The sequence below is a fragment of the Fukomys damarensis genome, unplaced genomic scaffold (assembly GCF_012274545.1).
Source record: "Fukomys damarensis isolate Sample0158 unplaced genomic scaffold, DMR_v1.0_HiC HiC_scaffold_9, whole genome shotgun sequence".
Lineage (NCBI taxonomy): Eukaryota > Metazoa > Chordata > Mammalia > Rodentia > Bathyergidae > Fukomys > Fukomys damarensis.
The window spans coordinates 31,515,073-31,530,248 of NW_022900921.1; the positions used below are offsets into that span (position 1 = coordinate 31,515,073).

General features: G+C 36.8%; 1 protein-coding gene across 4 annotated transcripts in view; it reads left to right on the forward strand.

The window, feature by feature from the left end:
* Positions 1 to 15,176, forward strand: part of Myot (myotilin) — a 46,968-nt gene that overhangs the window by 19,788 nt on the left and 12,004 nt on the right. For all 4 annotated transcript variants that reach the window (XM_010614118.3, XM_010614117.3, XM_019206077.2 and 1 more), the window contains 5 exons: positions 159 to 278; positions 377 to 620; positions 8,973 to 9,536; positions 13,790 to 13,964; positions 14,764 to 14,865. In XM_010614118.3, coding sequence (XP_010612420.1) covers positions 159 to 278; positions 377 to 620; positions 8,973 to 9,536; positions 13,790 to 13,964; positions 14,764 to 14,865 — 1,205 coding nt within the window. The remainder of the gene's footprint in view (positions 1 to 158; positions 279 to 376; positions 621 to 8,972; positions 9,537 to 13,789; positions 13,965 to 14,763; positions 14,866 to 15,176) is intronic.

Sequence of the window (15,176 nt, forward strand, 5' to 3'; positions counted from 1 at the left end):
GAGACAGGGTCTCACTATGTACTTGAGACCGACGGAGGTGGATGTTTTTAATGTCAAGAAAATAGTTTATTCCTAGTACTTACTCTCCCTGACATTCTTCTATATATTATTTGGAACATACAAATATGCTGGTCAAGTTGAATTTCTTCCCTTCCCAGAGGAAGTCTGCACCTTGATTATAACAGAAGCATTTCCTGAAGACTCTGGGGAGTTCAACTGCGTTGCAGAAAATGAGGCTGGGACTGCAGTCTCGACAGCAAAGCTCTTTGTTTCCGCAGGTGATCACTCTTCAAAATCTCCTTGCTCTGATTCAGTCTTGAGCCAAAAGCAAAATCCTCCCTTTCTGTCTTAACTGACAATTAATTACATTTTTCAGAAGGTAAAGAAGTTTGGGATTCAAAGAGTTCTTCAAAGTCTCCTATGAGCAAACTTTCTCCGAAGATGATCTCCTTTCCCTGTGGAAGCGAAAAGTACACAAAGGACAAAAATCCAGATGATTCTCCCATAAACATTCTGACAACTCTCCCCAAAGCTGCTGGTTGTGATGAACAAAAGACTCAGGTTCCAAAACAGGACTTCTGCATCACCAGTGGAAATTCCTCTAAGCTACAGTCACAATGGTAAGAGTAAACAGGCCTCACATTCACTCCTTCAGAAACATTCTTGTTTCTGTAGGTAGATCACGACAAAGCTCCTGCCTTCAGGGAGCTTGCATTCTGATTTGAACCACTTTAATTTTCCCAGCCCTCCCTTCATGCATTTTACCATGTTTAAAATAGTAAGTCTCATGCTTAGATGTTCATTTTAGCATTTGTTATAGAGACTTGAAAAATTAATTCTGATAAAGCACGTATTTTGTGGTGTATTTTTCTGAAATAGAATTCAGTGTCCTCTCTTAATACAAATATGTAAATCATTTGATTATATAGATTTCCTCATAGCTTTAGAATAAAGACAAAATCCACACGTAGTGATTCATCCACGTAATCCCAGCACTCTGGGAGACAGAGGCAGGAGGCAAGTTCAAAATCAGCCTGGGAAACTGTCCTAGTCACTTCCTCTACTGCTGCGACAAAACACCAAACACCCACAATTTAAGGGAGGGGATGTTTATTTTGGTTCATGGCAGAGGAAAATGCTCACAAGGTGGCAGACTGAAATAGAGTGTAAAGGAAGGAGCCAGGGAAGGAGATTAACATTTCCAGGCCATGCCCCCAGTGACCTAACCATCTGACCAGACCCTACCTCCTAACAGCAAGTTGCCTATCATCTCCCATAATCAAATCACCTCTCAAAACCCCACCTATGAGCACATGAAGCTCTTGGGGGACAGCTAGATAGAAACGATAATAGCAACGGGGTGACTCTATGAGACTTTCTCTCAAAATAAAAAATTACAAAATAGCTGGGGATGTAGCTCAGGGCTAAGGCCTTGACTTCGATCCCCAGTACAAAAAGAAAGGAGAAAGGAAGTGAGGGAAAAAAAGGAAAGGAAGTGAAGGAAAGGGAAGGGAAGGAATGATGGAAGAAGGGAAGAGAGGAAATACGGAAGGAAGGAGAAAGGAAGAGAGAAAGGAAAGGAGTGAAGACAGAATTTTCCTTGAGTTCAGAGGACTGATGTAAAAATGAGAGACAATTTATTTAACAAGTGAATGCACCCAGTAGCTTATGTTTAAAACAACGCAATCTACCACTGTTCACCACTTTTCACTCTCAACACAAACCTGAAATCAAAATATTGATTAAAAAACCCTTAAATGTGACATCAAAAGTCATTTAAACTTTTATTTCAGCAAGTTTGACATAGTCCATGAAATACCTTACCAGTCTAGTTACCTCTGTATCAACTCTAGGTTAAATACCTATAATAAAACTATAAATCAGCATACTTGACTACCTACCTGGTATAATTAAGTGGAGCCTCTATTAACTTGAAAATAAAGATACTGAATCCTTCTTAGGAAGACGTATCTTGGATAGTAATTAAGCTTATGAAGTGAGAGAAATATATCATGTTAGAGAGAAGTAAGGAGCTGGAAGCCATCTACTTCAAGTTCCTGATCCTACAAGCGACTCATATTGTAGAAGCCGGTTATTCATACTTCCATGGCCTCTGGATAAGTACTTTATATGTTTCTTATAATAAAGATAGTAAAGGAAAGATTCTGGATTTGGAAACTATCATTCTTTGGACAGTGTATGGAAATACACAGTAGGAACTCAATGAATAACAGGCATAGGACTGGGGATGTAGTTCAATAGTCAAGCACATACTTAGCACACATAAGGCCCTGGGTTTGATCTGCAACACTGCAAACATAACAAATAAATAAACAAATAGTAGCTATTATTTCACTAAACATTCATTCACTACAGTTTTATCAGGGTTAGTAAATCTCCAGTAATAGCCTATGGCTGTGACTTCTGAATCAGTCTCCTGGAATGGTCTTGGGGAACGCTAGCTTCCCAAGCAGTACCTATCCCTATTTAAAAGATTCTTCATGTGGTCCAGGAAGAATGGTATGTGGAACATTGGCAGGACTACAATTTATTCAACACTTACTAAACATCCTATACATTCATCTGTTTCTGTGCTAGGTTTGCCTTGGAAGATGCCCAATGATGAGACCCAAAACTCATCTTCACAAGTTCCTGTACTTAACAGTGAGCTTTACAAATTTTAAAGGTCTGGAATGTACAATATAGTATCTTTCATAGAAGATAGTCATCTTCATTAATAAAATAATCATCTGTGAAGGAAAACAGTTGGGTAAAAGTTCCATAAAAGCTAATAAATGTTGCAGGGTGTGGTGGCACACACCTGTAGTCCCAGCTACCAGGGAGGCTAAAGCAGGAGAACTGCAAATTCAAGATTAGACTGGGCAACTTAGCAAGATTCTTTCACAAAATAAAATAGATTATTAAAACGGCCTTGGGTGGGGGAGGTCTGGGGATATAGCTCAGCACTCTCTGCGTTCAATCTCCAGTACTGGGGGAAAAAAGTTGTTTTTACTGTCTACCATGAGCTATCCTGTACAGGTCAAGAATAGTAAATAGTAAACAGTTCCTGCTTCTGAAATATTTGAGCCTAGTTGAGGAGGTATATTATGCCCAGATAACGGCCCATCGCAAGATTTCCCATTTCAAGTCTCCCAGCAATCATCTGGATTAGGTTGGTAAATTAGGTATTGTTTTTATTTTTCAGTTAGTTATTAAAGCTTAGGTTTTTTTTTTTTTTCTTTTTCAGTACTGGGGATTGAACCCGGGTCCTTGCACTTGGTGAGGTAGGCGGCAGAACCACTGAGCTAAATCCCTGGCCCAAAGCTTAAGGTTTAAACAGTTTGTCTAAGGTTACACAGTGAGTGTGTGGCAGGGACACGCATGTTCAAAACAGATAATAAGAAAGGTTAATGTAACTCGAAAGTTGTAAAGCAGTAGTAAAATTGGAGTTACCACTTCTACACTTTAACTCCAAACTAAATGGAGTCCATTATTATTTCTTGTTGGACAAGACTATAAAATTGAGCCAAATGCTAAATTGGTTATTTCAAATTATAATGCCACCAATTGGAAATAAGTCTACTCAGTTGACTGGATCAGCATGCTACTGCCTTACTCTGGCACCTTTGCTGATTTGAAGATTTCTTCTTCTGTAACAGTCAGATTCCCTTTCACCATATGTCTGTGCAGCATTGAGTGATTAAAAGTGAACTGCAAATAACATGAAATAAGTAAAACCTTCTTCAGTCTAGTCCTTTCATTCTCAAGGCCGCATTCTCGTTCTCGGGTGATACAGCAGGAATGAGGACTGGACACATCTGACTTCTGACTTCGGAAGTAACTCACACAACCAGCTTTTCCTTGCACATATATATTTTACATGCAAAGACAACAATGGATTTATATAAGGGGCGAGAGACAGTTGCATAGCTGACCATTACCAAAGACGAACGAAGGAGGAATTACTCTAACATGCAGTAGGGCAAGTTTCAGTGAGACAGAAGACGTGCTGCTTTGTGGAGCATTAGAATGACTGAGAGGAGACCCTTCCTGATAATTTAGAGATAGAAATAGGAAAGTTTGCCTTTGTAGACAGGTTGGAATAAGGTTCACTCACTGGAAATCTTAATAATTCTTTCTCTTAAGATTCTATGATTTTTCTCAAATAAGAAACTAAACCATTCAAATGGCCACATTTGTGAAGAAACATAAAACATCGTTCAAAAAAGTAAGCCAAACATTAAAAATCAGAAAAGCAGGTTCATGATAGATTTTTACATGTGGATCCTCAACAGCTGAGAATGGTGTAGCAAAACACATCACTTTTACTTTTTCTAAAATTCATCCTTTGATTCACTCCTTTTTTTTTTTTTTCTTTCTTTTTGGTACCAGAGATTGAACTCAGGCATGGTGCCACTGAGCTAAATCCCTGGCCCTTGATTCCTTTTTATAAAAGATCTTTACCTGTAGTGAGCCATGGAGGCTATCACAAATGTCTTATCATAGCTCACATTGTATCTTACAAATACCTAAAAAGAAGAGGCATGACTTGAAAGACAAAGAGTAAATGAAACTAAAACTCTTACTTAACTATAGTACATTTTGAACCCATCTTAAGCAAAATTGAAGATTTAGCAGTTTGTCCTATACAGCTTTGCTGCTTGGCTAGTGATTTGTATCTCAAACATTTCTGAGAGACCTCAAACCTAAGACCTCCTCTTCCTTGCTATATCCAAATCCTGTTTTCAGGAAGAACCAAATGTCAGTCACATTTAATATGCTTATAATAGTGTCTTACTCACAGTAAAAAAAGTATGTACTATTCTTATTATTTTTATGTCACTAGTTATTCTCAGTATTTTTATGCATTTTAAGTCCCTATAATACAGAATAAAGCATTTTGTCCCTTTTAGAAATGTGAAATATCAGTGAGCAGATGTGGAGAAATATTTTGGGAGATTCCTGAAATAAGACTTTGGAGGCAACCACCTACTCAACAGTTTAGAATATTTCTTCTACTAAGTAATGGCTGCATGCTCAGGCAGCAAGTATCAAACTTTCTGTGAATACCAAAGAAAAGTACACTGACACATTCAGTTGTGAAAAATTTTACAAGGCTCATATGTGCTCAAACATATATTGGTTGGACTCTAATGTATATGGTAATTAAATCAAGATTGGAAAACCTGCCTGCTGGGCAGGGGAACCAAAGCCATTAGATAAAAATAATTCTAGCCGGGCGTGATGGCACACATTTGTAATCCCAGCACTTGGGAGGCTGAGGCAGGAGGATCACTGTGAGTTCGAGACCAGCCTGGGCTACATAGGGAGTTCCAGGTCAGTCTCAACTACATAGTGAGACCCTGTCTCAAAAAACCAAAACAAACAAACAAATTAATAAATAAAATAATTCTACTTGACTGGCCAGCTCCTCCAGCTAGAATGAATCCTCATGCCACCACTTTTGTTGATCTGATGGTTTCTTCTGTAGTTATTTAATTCCCTGTGCACAAAATGGACACTTAAATACCACAATGGTCTTCAGGATAAAAACAGAAAGAAAAGTGTAACTATTTGGAGTAAGGAGAGATAAAAGAGAAGGCATTGACAGTGCTAATGGTACAGATTGCTTATTTGTTGGTTGGTTGTTTCTGTATCTCAAAACTTTTCTAGAATAAATGTACTAAGTCAAAGGAGCATATGCCAGACAGATTCAGAAAACACGCTAAAGAAACCATATCATGATTTTCCATCTACCTGTTTCTCAGTGACTGATCACCACGACTCTGCTCTCCGCCTTTCCACAGACCACACCTCCTCTTAGAACAAACTGCTTCAATCAGAGTTCACCCGACACTTATTTGATAAGCAGGGCAGGGAGGGAGGAGCAGATGAAGAACGACACAGCACAAAATTTGGAACCCACCATCGCTGGTCTGATGAGTGGAGAAGTAGGGACAGAAAATTCGTCTTGGAATACCATTTCCCTTTTCGTTCTTGTTTCTCTAACAGGGAAGATGGAAGCCCCCCCTGCCCAAATACAGAAATCAAGTTTTCATTATACTTGTTTTCATTTTCCAATTCACTCTTCTTCCCCTGTGTGAGCTCTCTGAGCTCAGAGTCAAAATGCATATCTAAAATAAAGAGGCCTGCAAGAGAAGCTCATGTAATCCCACTCCTTAAATATCACTAAGACATCTGAGATATTGTTTAGATTGTGGACTCTTACTTTGACACACCAGCATAGGTACATGGACAGGCAAGCACATCAGATGTCACTGTTTGGCAGCTGATAAAAGTCGGTGGTGCTATAATACTAAGCACAGAGCCACTAGATTAGTCCGAGAGGGAAGGAGATGTCGCTTCCTTCCTTTCATTAGTGGGTTAAACCCAGCAGCACCCTCTGGAACTACGGGTAAGTCCCCTCTTTATTCCTGCTGTCTTGGGGTTTGCTTTTATACACACGGTGGGTTGTCTACAAAGGTGATATTCAGATGAAAAAACTGGAAGTCACAATATTATAACAGGATTATCCAAAATTTAAAGAGAAAGTGATCTATTCATTCCATTGAAATTATACAAAGGACAAAGGGAAAGATAATTGTGTGTCATTATTTTTAAAGCATCATTTTCCCTTGAAAATGGACACTTGATCTGACTGTAAATTATGATGATGCACTATGGCCTCAGAATATTTTCTATCAGTCTTTTGTTCAAGCCTGCAGCATTAGAGATATTTTAAAAGTTGAGGTTTTTTAAAAGTAGTATTTTAGGGGCTGGGGATTTAGCTCAGTCGTTCTGCCGCCTGCCTCGCAAGTGCAAGGTCCTGGGTTCAATCCTCTGCACCAAAAAAAAAAAAAAAAAAAAAAAAAAGTAGTATTTTAAACCAGGAGACTGAATAGCACATTATTAATAAAATATTTGAAATTTACTTGATATTATTTGGAATAAAAGAATACTACCCTGTAATAGAAGGCTATTGTAGAATTAAGTTATGGAGCAGTAGCTACAAATATGAAGAAAAGTCTTTTGGAGTTATTTCTACAAATAGCCTCATAAAATTTTTTTGAGACATGGATAAAATGAAATTTCTCAAACAGCATATTTTATTTGAGCTTTGAAAATTATTAATTATATATGTTAATACCAAAAATAAGACAGTTGACATTCTGAAAATATATATAAAGAAAAATAAGAAAGCCTTTTTGGGAAATATTTACCAGCTACTTCTCTATGCTTTTTGAAATGGGTCTGAATAATTTGCCTGTCCAGAGTAGTAGTTAGGAGACGATCCCTAGATTCAGTTCTGTAATGGAATGAATAAACCAGTTCCTGCAATACTATTTGCATTTAAATAGAACCTTTTTATTTGAGAAGATCTAATTAAAGTTCTCCTTCTAGCTGTTTCTCTTCAATACCTTAAAGGTCTACTATAGCTCATTTCTACAATGCACTCTGATTGAACATATTTATGTTCATAAACTTAAAATTTAGAAATATATGACTTTTGCAGTTTTTTTTTAATAGGGCACTCTTCTTGGCTGTTTATTTGTATTTTTATTCTTTCCTACAATTGCTAGCATAAAGCTACATATACAGTCATAAGATGAAGCTGTTTGGTCTAGAAAGGTTTCAATTAATACTATTTTTGTTCAGTTAGTAACTCAAATAATTTTAAAACTTTGTTTCAGTGATGATAACTGTTTTGAATACTTTTTAATTTAAAGCTTGATTTATCACTGTCTCAGTGTCTGTTTAGCCTATGTGAGACAAAATCAATGTATTTTAAATTAAATTATCTGACACCATGAATAAAAATAGGATCAAGGTTTCAGTCATTTATAGGGCTAGTCTTGGTTTAGGTCTGTGTGTAATCTAGCTTAGGTTTACCATACTAATGGGAAAAAAATCAGTCAAATATGACTCCTTCGAGGTTGATTTTAACAACAGATGGAAAGGAAAAACGGGGATCTACTGTATGCAAACTAAAGAGCGCAGTGGGGGAAATGGGGTTCACTCTTTTTTGCTGATGTACTAACTTCATAGGTTCCTCATTTATATCTATATTTCCTGTTTGCCATTTGAAAAAGTCAACTTCAAAATTAGTTTAAAATACATGTAAAATAATAAAAAGGAAAATTAAATAATTAAAGCAACATTAAGAACAGTAACTGGAAAATACAATCTAAAAATAGTCAAAAATTGTACATGTTTTCAGAATGCAATCTGTAGCATATTACACACAAGGGTTCAGACAGGAGCTCCTTGATAATCAAGTTGGATACTGTGGTCAGTTTGGAGTCAAGGGGAGGGGAGCAAAGTAGTGAACCCCACAGGATTTAAAAATCCTCTCAAAATTGACAACAATGAATTTCAGATGCTCACTCTACTTTGTGAAGTTGAGAAAAGGTGAAGGAGAAAATACGGAAATTAAAGTAATAATCTTTACAAAAGAAGCATATTGTTTTCCTTGATTTATCAGGATGTTCACGGAGACAGTCAGGATATGAATTAATTAGTGTATCAGAGGGCAGTTAGCTTAATTTGATGAGCAATGGGAAGAATTCATGCTGTGTTATATATTTAACTGCTATTAACTTTAAATCATCAAATCTCTGTGGTTAATGAACCTGCAGTGTCTGCATAAAAGCTAATATGAGACCATAAAATTATCACACTGAGCATCATCAAATAATTTCTTTTCAAAAATAACCTCTTGGAGAAGTCAGTTTGGGGCTTCTACCTTTTGAAGCCCTTTCTTATGCTTTCACCCTGGGGAAAACAAAAAGGAATGAATCAGTTTTTCTTGTCCCCAGGGTGAAAGTCATCTTTGTAAAGACAAAGATAGCAGAAAAAGAAGTCTGGAAACCTGAGGCAACCTTAAAGGCGCATGGGTTTAAAATTAAAAAAAATTTTAAACCAAGCAATTTTGTTTAATAAAAATTGTAACTTAATAATCTCTTCTTTTGAAGGAGCAATATTCTTCAAGAGGAGCCTACTCCACCCAAACCAGGAGCACAGTGTTCTCACCATCTCAGCAAAGAGGGACAGAACAAGGTTGCTTCTGATTTCTTGCAACCTTCCATAATCTCAGGCTTGCAGTCCCCTCTTCAGGACCCTGCCCTTCCAGAAACAAATCATCATAGTGATAATTCACCTTCATCTTCCATACACCAGCTAAGCATGTTTAACTACGAGCGTCCAAAACACTTCCTTCAGTCCCAAAACCCATGTGGCTCCAGACTGCAGCCTCCTGGACCAGAAACCTCCAGCTTCTCCAGCCAGACCAAACAGTCTTCCATTATAATCCAGCCCCGCCAGTGCACAGAGCAAAGATTCTCTGCCTCCTCAACACTGAGCTCTCACATCACCATGTCCTCCTCTGCTTTCCCCGCTTCCCAGCAGCCTGCTGGCTCCAGCCCAGGCCAAAGGGTTACAGCCTCCTATAACCAGTCACCAGCCAGCTTCCTCAGCTCTATCTTACCATCACAGCCTGATTACAGCAGCAGTAAAATCCCTTCCACTGTGAATGCCAAGTAAGTGAATTTTTTTGTACTGCATGTACAGTGAGCTTGTATCTGAGGAGTTTTGAGGGTGTGCTCCAGTTCATTCTGTTCTATCTAAAAAAGCAATGTAACTCCACAGACTCATTCCGTGATCCTCCTAGAACACACTGAACCAGAGTACTGGCAACGAGAGGTCAATGTGACATTCTCCAGGGTCCAGGATGTGCCGAACTCAAATCACCCCCTCCCCCATACAACTATTTACCTATTATTTTCCACTTTTTTAAAAAAAAGATTTCTGGTATATGTCCCAAACAGTGAACTTTTTGTTTAGGTCTAAGTTCCTCTTGCTGTAAATTTAATTCCGCTGGTCTGGGCTCTGCTGAGATGAGGAACACCTGTCTGTCCTTCTTCAGATAGAATTTCCTCTCACATAAGCGAAGGCTATTAAGTTTCTTCTCAGTCTTAGCCCTTTCTTCCTATCCATTTTCCTCTCTAATCCTGAATAGCCACTTGGCTAAAATAATTTTAAATTAACAATTTTTTAAAATCTAAGATTCAGACACCTACATGTATGAGCTTTCCTCATTATGGTGAAAAGAAAGGTTTGAATACATAAAAGCTTATGACCTTAAAGTTTCCTTTGGTAATTAAAACCGTAACTTGTTCAAATTGCTAGGGTGATCTAAAATCCCAGGAAGAATACCTGCAGCCTTATGCAAGCAGGAACTATTTTCACAGCCCAAAGACCGTCATAGGAAAACCTGATATGAAGAAGGACATAGTTCTTGTGCTTTTTTTAAAACATGAGCTGAATACTTTGTGCTTATGCAAACTCAGGGCTATCAGTTTTCCTAGGTCTTGGCTGGCTAGAAAAATCAGAGAATTAAGTCAGAGACATCTCAAAATTGGGCTGGCAGGATGTCTTATTGTAGCCTTCTCGACACATTTGCTGAGACTTACTAATTTTTCTCAGTCTTCTCCAGAGGCTAATTTTTCCAGAAATTTAATATTAGTGACAATTTAAAAAACATACTTGAAATGGCTATCTCAATTCAACTTTCAAAGAAATCTTCTCCACATTTTAAAAAATAAAAATCAGTAAAGCCAAAAACATTTGTTATAATCCTATATATATCAGGTTGAACCATCTGAAATGGCTAAAAGTCCATTGTTTTTGACCTACAAAAATGACGTTCTCATAAGCTTGACTTTATATTTTTAAAGGATGTCTTCAAGAATTAAGAGCTTTCTCTCTTCTTCCCAAATTCCCATTATACTCACATCATAAATTGTAGGTCATTTATTTCATCTAGCTTTCTAATTTCTTCTAAATTTCTTATGTGAGCATTTAAAAATCTAAAATAATCTTTTTGACTATGATATTTTTCTTAATAAATCTTTCCATCCTATTCCAAATTCCTGCCCAGAAAAGAAAGCTATCAAACAGATTTGCACTTAGCCTCACCACATACATAGTGCTGCGCACAGACCTAAGAAGGGACAAAGAAAATTAAAAAATAAGCAGAATAAGAAAGAAAGCCTTGTAGGTCCCTAGCCAGAGATCAAAGACCCAGCTTTAGCTGCTCCATTTTCAGCAACATAGATAACTCTTTTAATCTTCCCGTAGCCACTTGATACCATTCTGTGTCGAGCTGCACAGGGTGGGGAGCCCTGGTCCTTTGAACAGCTGTGCACAACTCTGTCATTGTTACAACATGCTCAAGTTCACCGTGTCTTCTAAAATAATCCTTTGGATTCTGACCTAAAGAAGTTTGAAAACTTTATTCAGCTTTTCATTGGTAGAAAGTCCTTCAGGAAATGTTTAATTCAGCTGATCAAACTACACACTGGAAATTGAGGGGATCTCTTTAATTTCCTTTATTTCTTCCAAAAAGCTATATGACATTCAACAAGTACCTTATCCGCTTGGTAATTCAGTTTCCTGATCTGTCACAACATTAGCAATTGGGATAATCAATAATAGAAAAAAGACCTATAAGTCAGTGTACCAGTGTAATATTAGTTTATAAAAGGCACCAGATATCAACTGCTAACACTGAAACCACATATACTTGGAATAATGGGATGAAGTGACTAAGATTTACATACACATTGATGCTTTTTTTTCAGATTTGGTTTCCACAACCCTTCAGAATTTCTAAGTTTATCAGTACAGTCTGAAAATAGAGTCGTCTAATTATAGTTCATTCCAACAAATATATGACTTTTATAAAGATAGTAAACTAGCATTAGAAAACACCATAAAACTGGGTGTGGTGGCCCAGTCTTAAAATATTAGCACTGGGGAGGCTGAGGCAGGAGGATAGCCTTGAGTTCGAGGTCAGTCTGGGCTAAAAGTGAGTTCAAGACCAGCCAGAACTATAAAATGAGACCTCATCTCAAAACAAACAAACAAAAAGGCAAAAACATAAAATAAAACAAAATGTAAAATAATGATAAACTATAAAAATTTCATGCCACTGGAACAGCATGAGACTTATAAGACCAAAGGAATTTCTCCACTTTTGCACAAGAATTCAGTCTTGAGTTAAAAAAAAAAAAAAAAAAAAACTATTTAAACACTTGCTTTGGCTATTTACTTAACTGAACAGATAAGATATTAGTTAAGGAATAATGTAGACAAGTGTGAAAATCTGAAGATTTGAAATGTAACATGGGGAAATGTGCACCACAACTTGCAATACTGAGCATTTTGCATACAATGAAAAACATCATTCATCTACTGAGCTGGCATTGTCTTCTGGACTCATGCTTTGCATGACTGGATATAAAATACAACAATGACAAATAATAAGACACTGTTTCTTCTTCAGTATGTTTATAATGTAACAATTACTAACCAAGTCCTCAAGCCCAGTGAAAGTGAAAACTCTGGGTCTACTCAGAGGACATACAATTCCACTTAGCTCCTAAGTCCTTTTAATGATTCTCAAGAATACTTGGACAAGCATATGACAGAGAACAGACCAAGGTTTTCTTATCTAGATAAATGAATGTTTTTTATGGTATTGATCAATTTTCCTATCTTAAATAGATTGCTAAATGCTATCTAGGTCCCTGTAGTGACCTCTGCAAATAAACTAGGTTAAAAGTGAACAAAGCACCGCTGGTCATGGTGGTACACATCTGTAATCCCAGTATTCAGGAGGCTGAGACAGGAGAATTGCCACAAATTGGAGGCAAGTCTGGACTACATAGTGAGTTCAAGACCAGCCTGGACTACACAGCAAAACCCTGTCTCAAAAAAACTAAAAGAAACAAAAACAAAAACAAAAAACAAAAAAACAAACAAACAAAAAAAAAAACACTGAATAAAGCACTATGAAAGGTCTGAAAAACTTAAAAGAGTTAAAAATACAAGATTTCCTAAATTGTGGCCCTCACCTCTATTAGAAGCAATGGGGACAGGTTAGAAGTAAGTTTAAGAACAGAACTTGAAATAAGGACTTAAACCAAACTCTTCAAGTGTTATACAGATTTGTATTTTTTCCAACCCACTTTTTTGGTTGCATTTCTTTCTCCATCTTGCCTAGTCAACCTCCCCCCTTTTTTTTTTCACTAAAAATCATTTCAACGATGCTGAAGACACTGTTGATACTTTAGAAGTTATTTGTTATATAGCCTAATGTTTGAATTTTCTAGAAAATAAAATTAATAAAATTGGAAATGAATAGGAAAGCCAGAGAAGGTACGCTGTATATTACATTCAGAGCAATAGAATATTCACTGACTACCACTGGTGTACTAGTAGACGTCCAACAATCAGCTCGAGAGGAAAGGCCCATGACTTCTTGTAGTTCCCATTTTCTGAGAATAAATGCTCCCACCACCACCAATTTCAACTGTGACAGGTGGCCAAGAAGAGATGCTAAAAAAAAAGTTCTCATGAGTCTGTATGAGCTGCCTCCAACACACTGCTGCTCAACATCCATCCATCAGCCAAACTTAATAAATTCAACTATAAAACTGGAAGAACTCACAAGCCACCGTTAACTAGACTTACTTTCACATTCTTTGGGAAGATCTTCAAGGAAGAATGTCATCCCTATGCCTGAATTCTTCCTTCTCCCATTTAATTTTCATTAACAAAGTGGGGCAGATAAGAGAGCAATCCTTCTTGACTATTTTTAAGGTGGTTAGTATTTTTAATTAAACTACTAGTCTGAAGAGGTAAATTCTTCAATTTTAAAGACAGCTTACAGAATGGGATCACTTTTATTTTACAAAAATTGAAAACCTTTTCTTCTTTCCTTTTAAAGTTATCAACAACCTTCAGATGGCCAACCTGTAAATGCTAAGCCATCCCAAAATGCAAATGCTAAGCCCACACCAAGGACTCCTGACCATGAAATACAAGGATCAAAAGAAGCTTTGATTCAGGATTTGGAGAGAAAGCTGAAATGCAAGGACACCCTTCTTCATAATGGAAATCAAGTGGGCAAGAGTTCTATTTTGTACAAAAAGCCAATTAAGCTACAAAAATCTAATTTCAGTAGGAAAGTTCTTTCTGTCTCACAGATTTATGTTCATATAAGTAGCAAGGAATAAGATTATCTAAAAATAAGGATTATTGGTGTGCTATTTCATATTACTCTGCATGAAATCAAGTAGCGGTTTCCATAGTGAAAGAATTAAGCTATTGAAAAAAATCAATCTGATTCAATGAAAATTTTGTTGTTTTAAACATTACTCTCATAAAATATCTGATCACCAGGGATCAGGACCGGGGATTTAGTTCAGTGATGCCATGCCTGCCTCACAAATAGAAGGTCTTGATTTCAATCCCTGGTACTGAAAAAAGATAAATACTATCAACTCAACGTTTTTGTTGGTGTATGATATGAATGGGCAAATAAATATAGCTATAATCCTTATGTATCTCTTATTGTATACATGTTATCAACCACCTATCTTCGCAATAATACTATTACTTTTAATCCAAATACACAGCATATCAGTTTTATGGCTCTTGATCAAAAGGGAATACCAATATTCAGGGTTCATTTTATAAAACTATTTTTTGAACTTGAGGGTAGGGAATACTATGTTCAAAAACAGTAGATTAGGATACACAGAACAACAAAGAGAAAGAATCTCTTACAGCATTTGTCTATAATAAATAGAACTATACTTCTTTGAAGTGCATCCTTAGAATGCTAGTTTTAACAAGGTAAATCTGTTCAGACACCTCGTAGTAAATCTCACCACTATCCTCTGATGATTTTCTTTAAAGAGGCTAACATATGAGGAGAAGATGGCTCGCAGATTGCTTGGGCCACAGAATGCAGCTGCTGTGTTTCAAGCTCAAAACAGTGATGCACACGAGTCACCACAGGTAAATTAAAGCACTCTTTATCTGATTGGAACATTTTTTTTTAAAGAAATGGGGTCTTGCTATGTTGACCTCAAACTCTATATCAGTTCTTCTGCATCATCCTGCTGAGTAACTGTGGAGTCCCAGGGTAATGTAGTAGCCAAGTCAGTAAGTATGACCATTATAACCATTGTACCTAGCTTAGAGCACTTTTATTCTGTGCAATTTTAAGAAGTCTGCTTTTCCTCAGATTTATAAATAACACTGGAGAAAAACAGATCACTTCATATATATATATGTATATATATATATATATATATACACATATATAT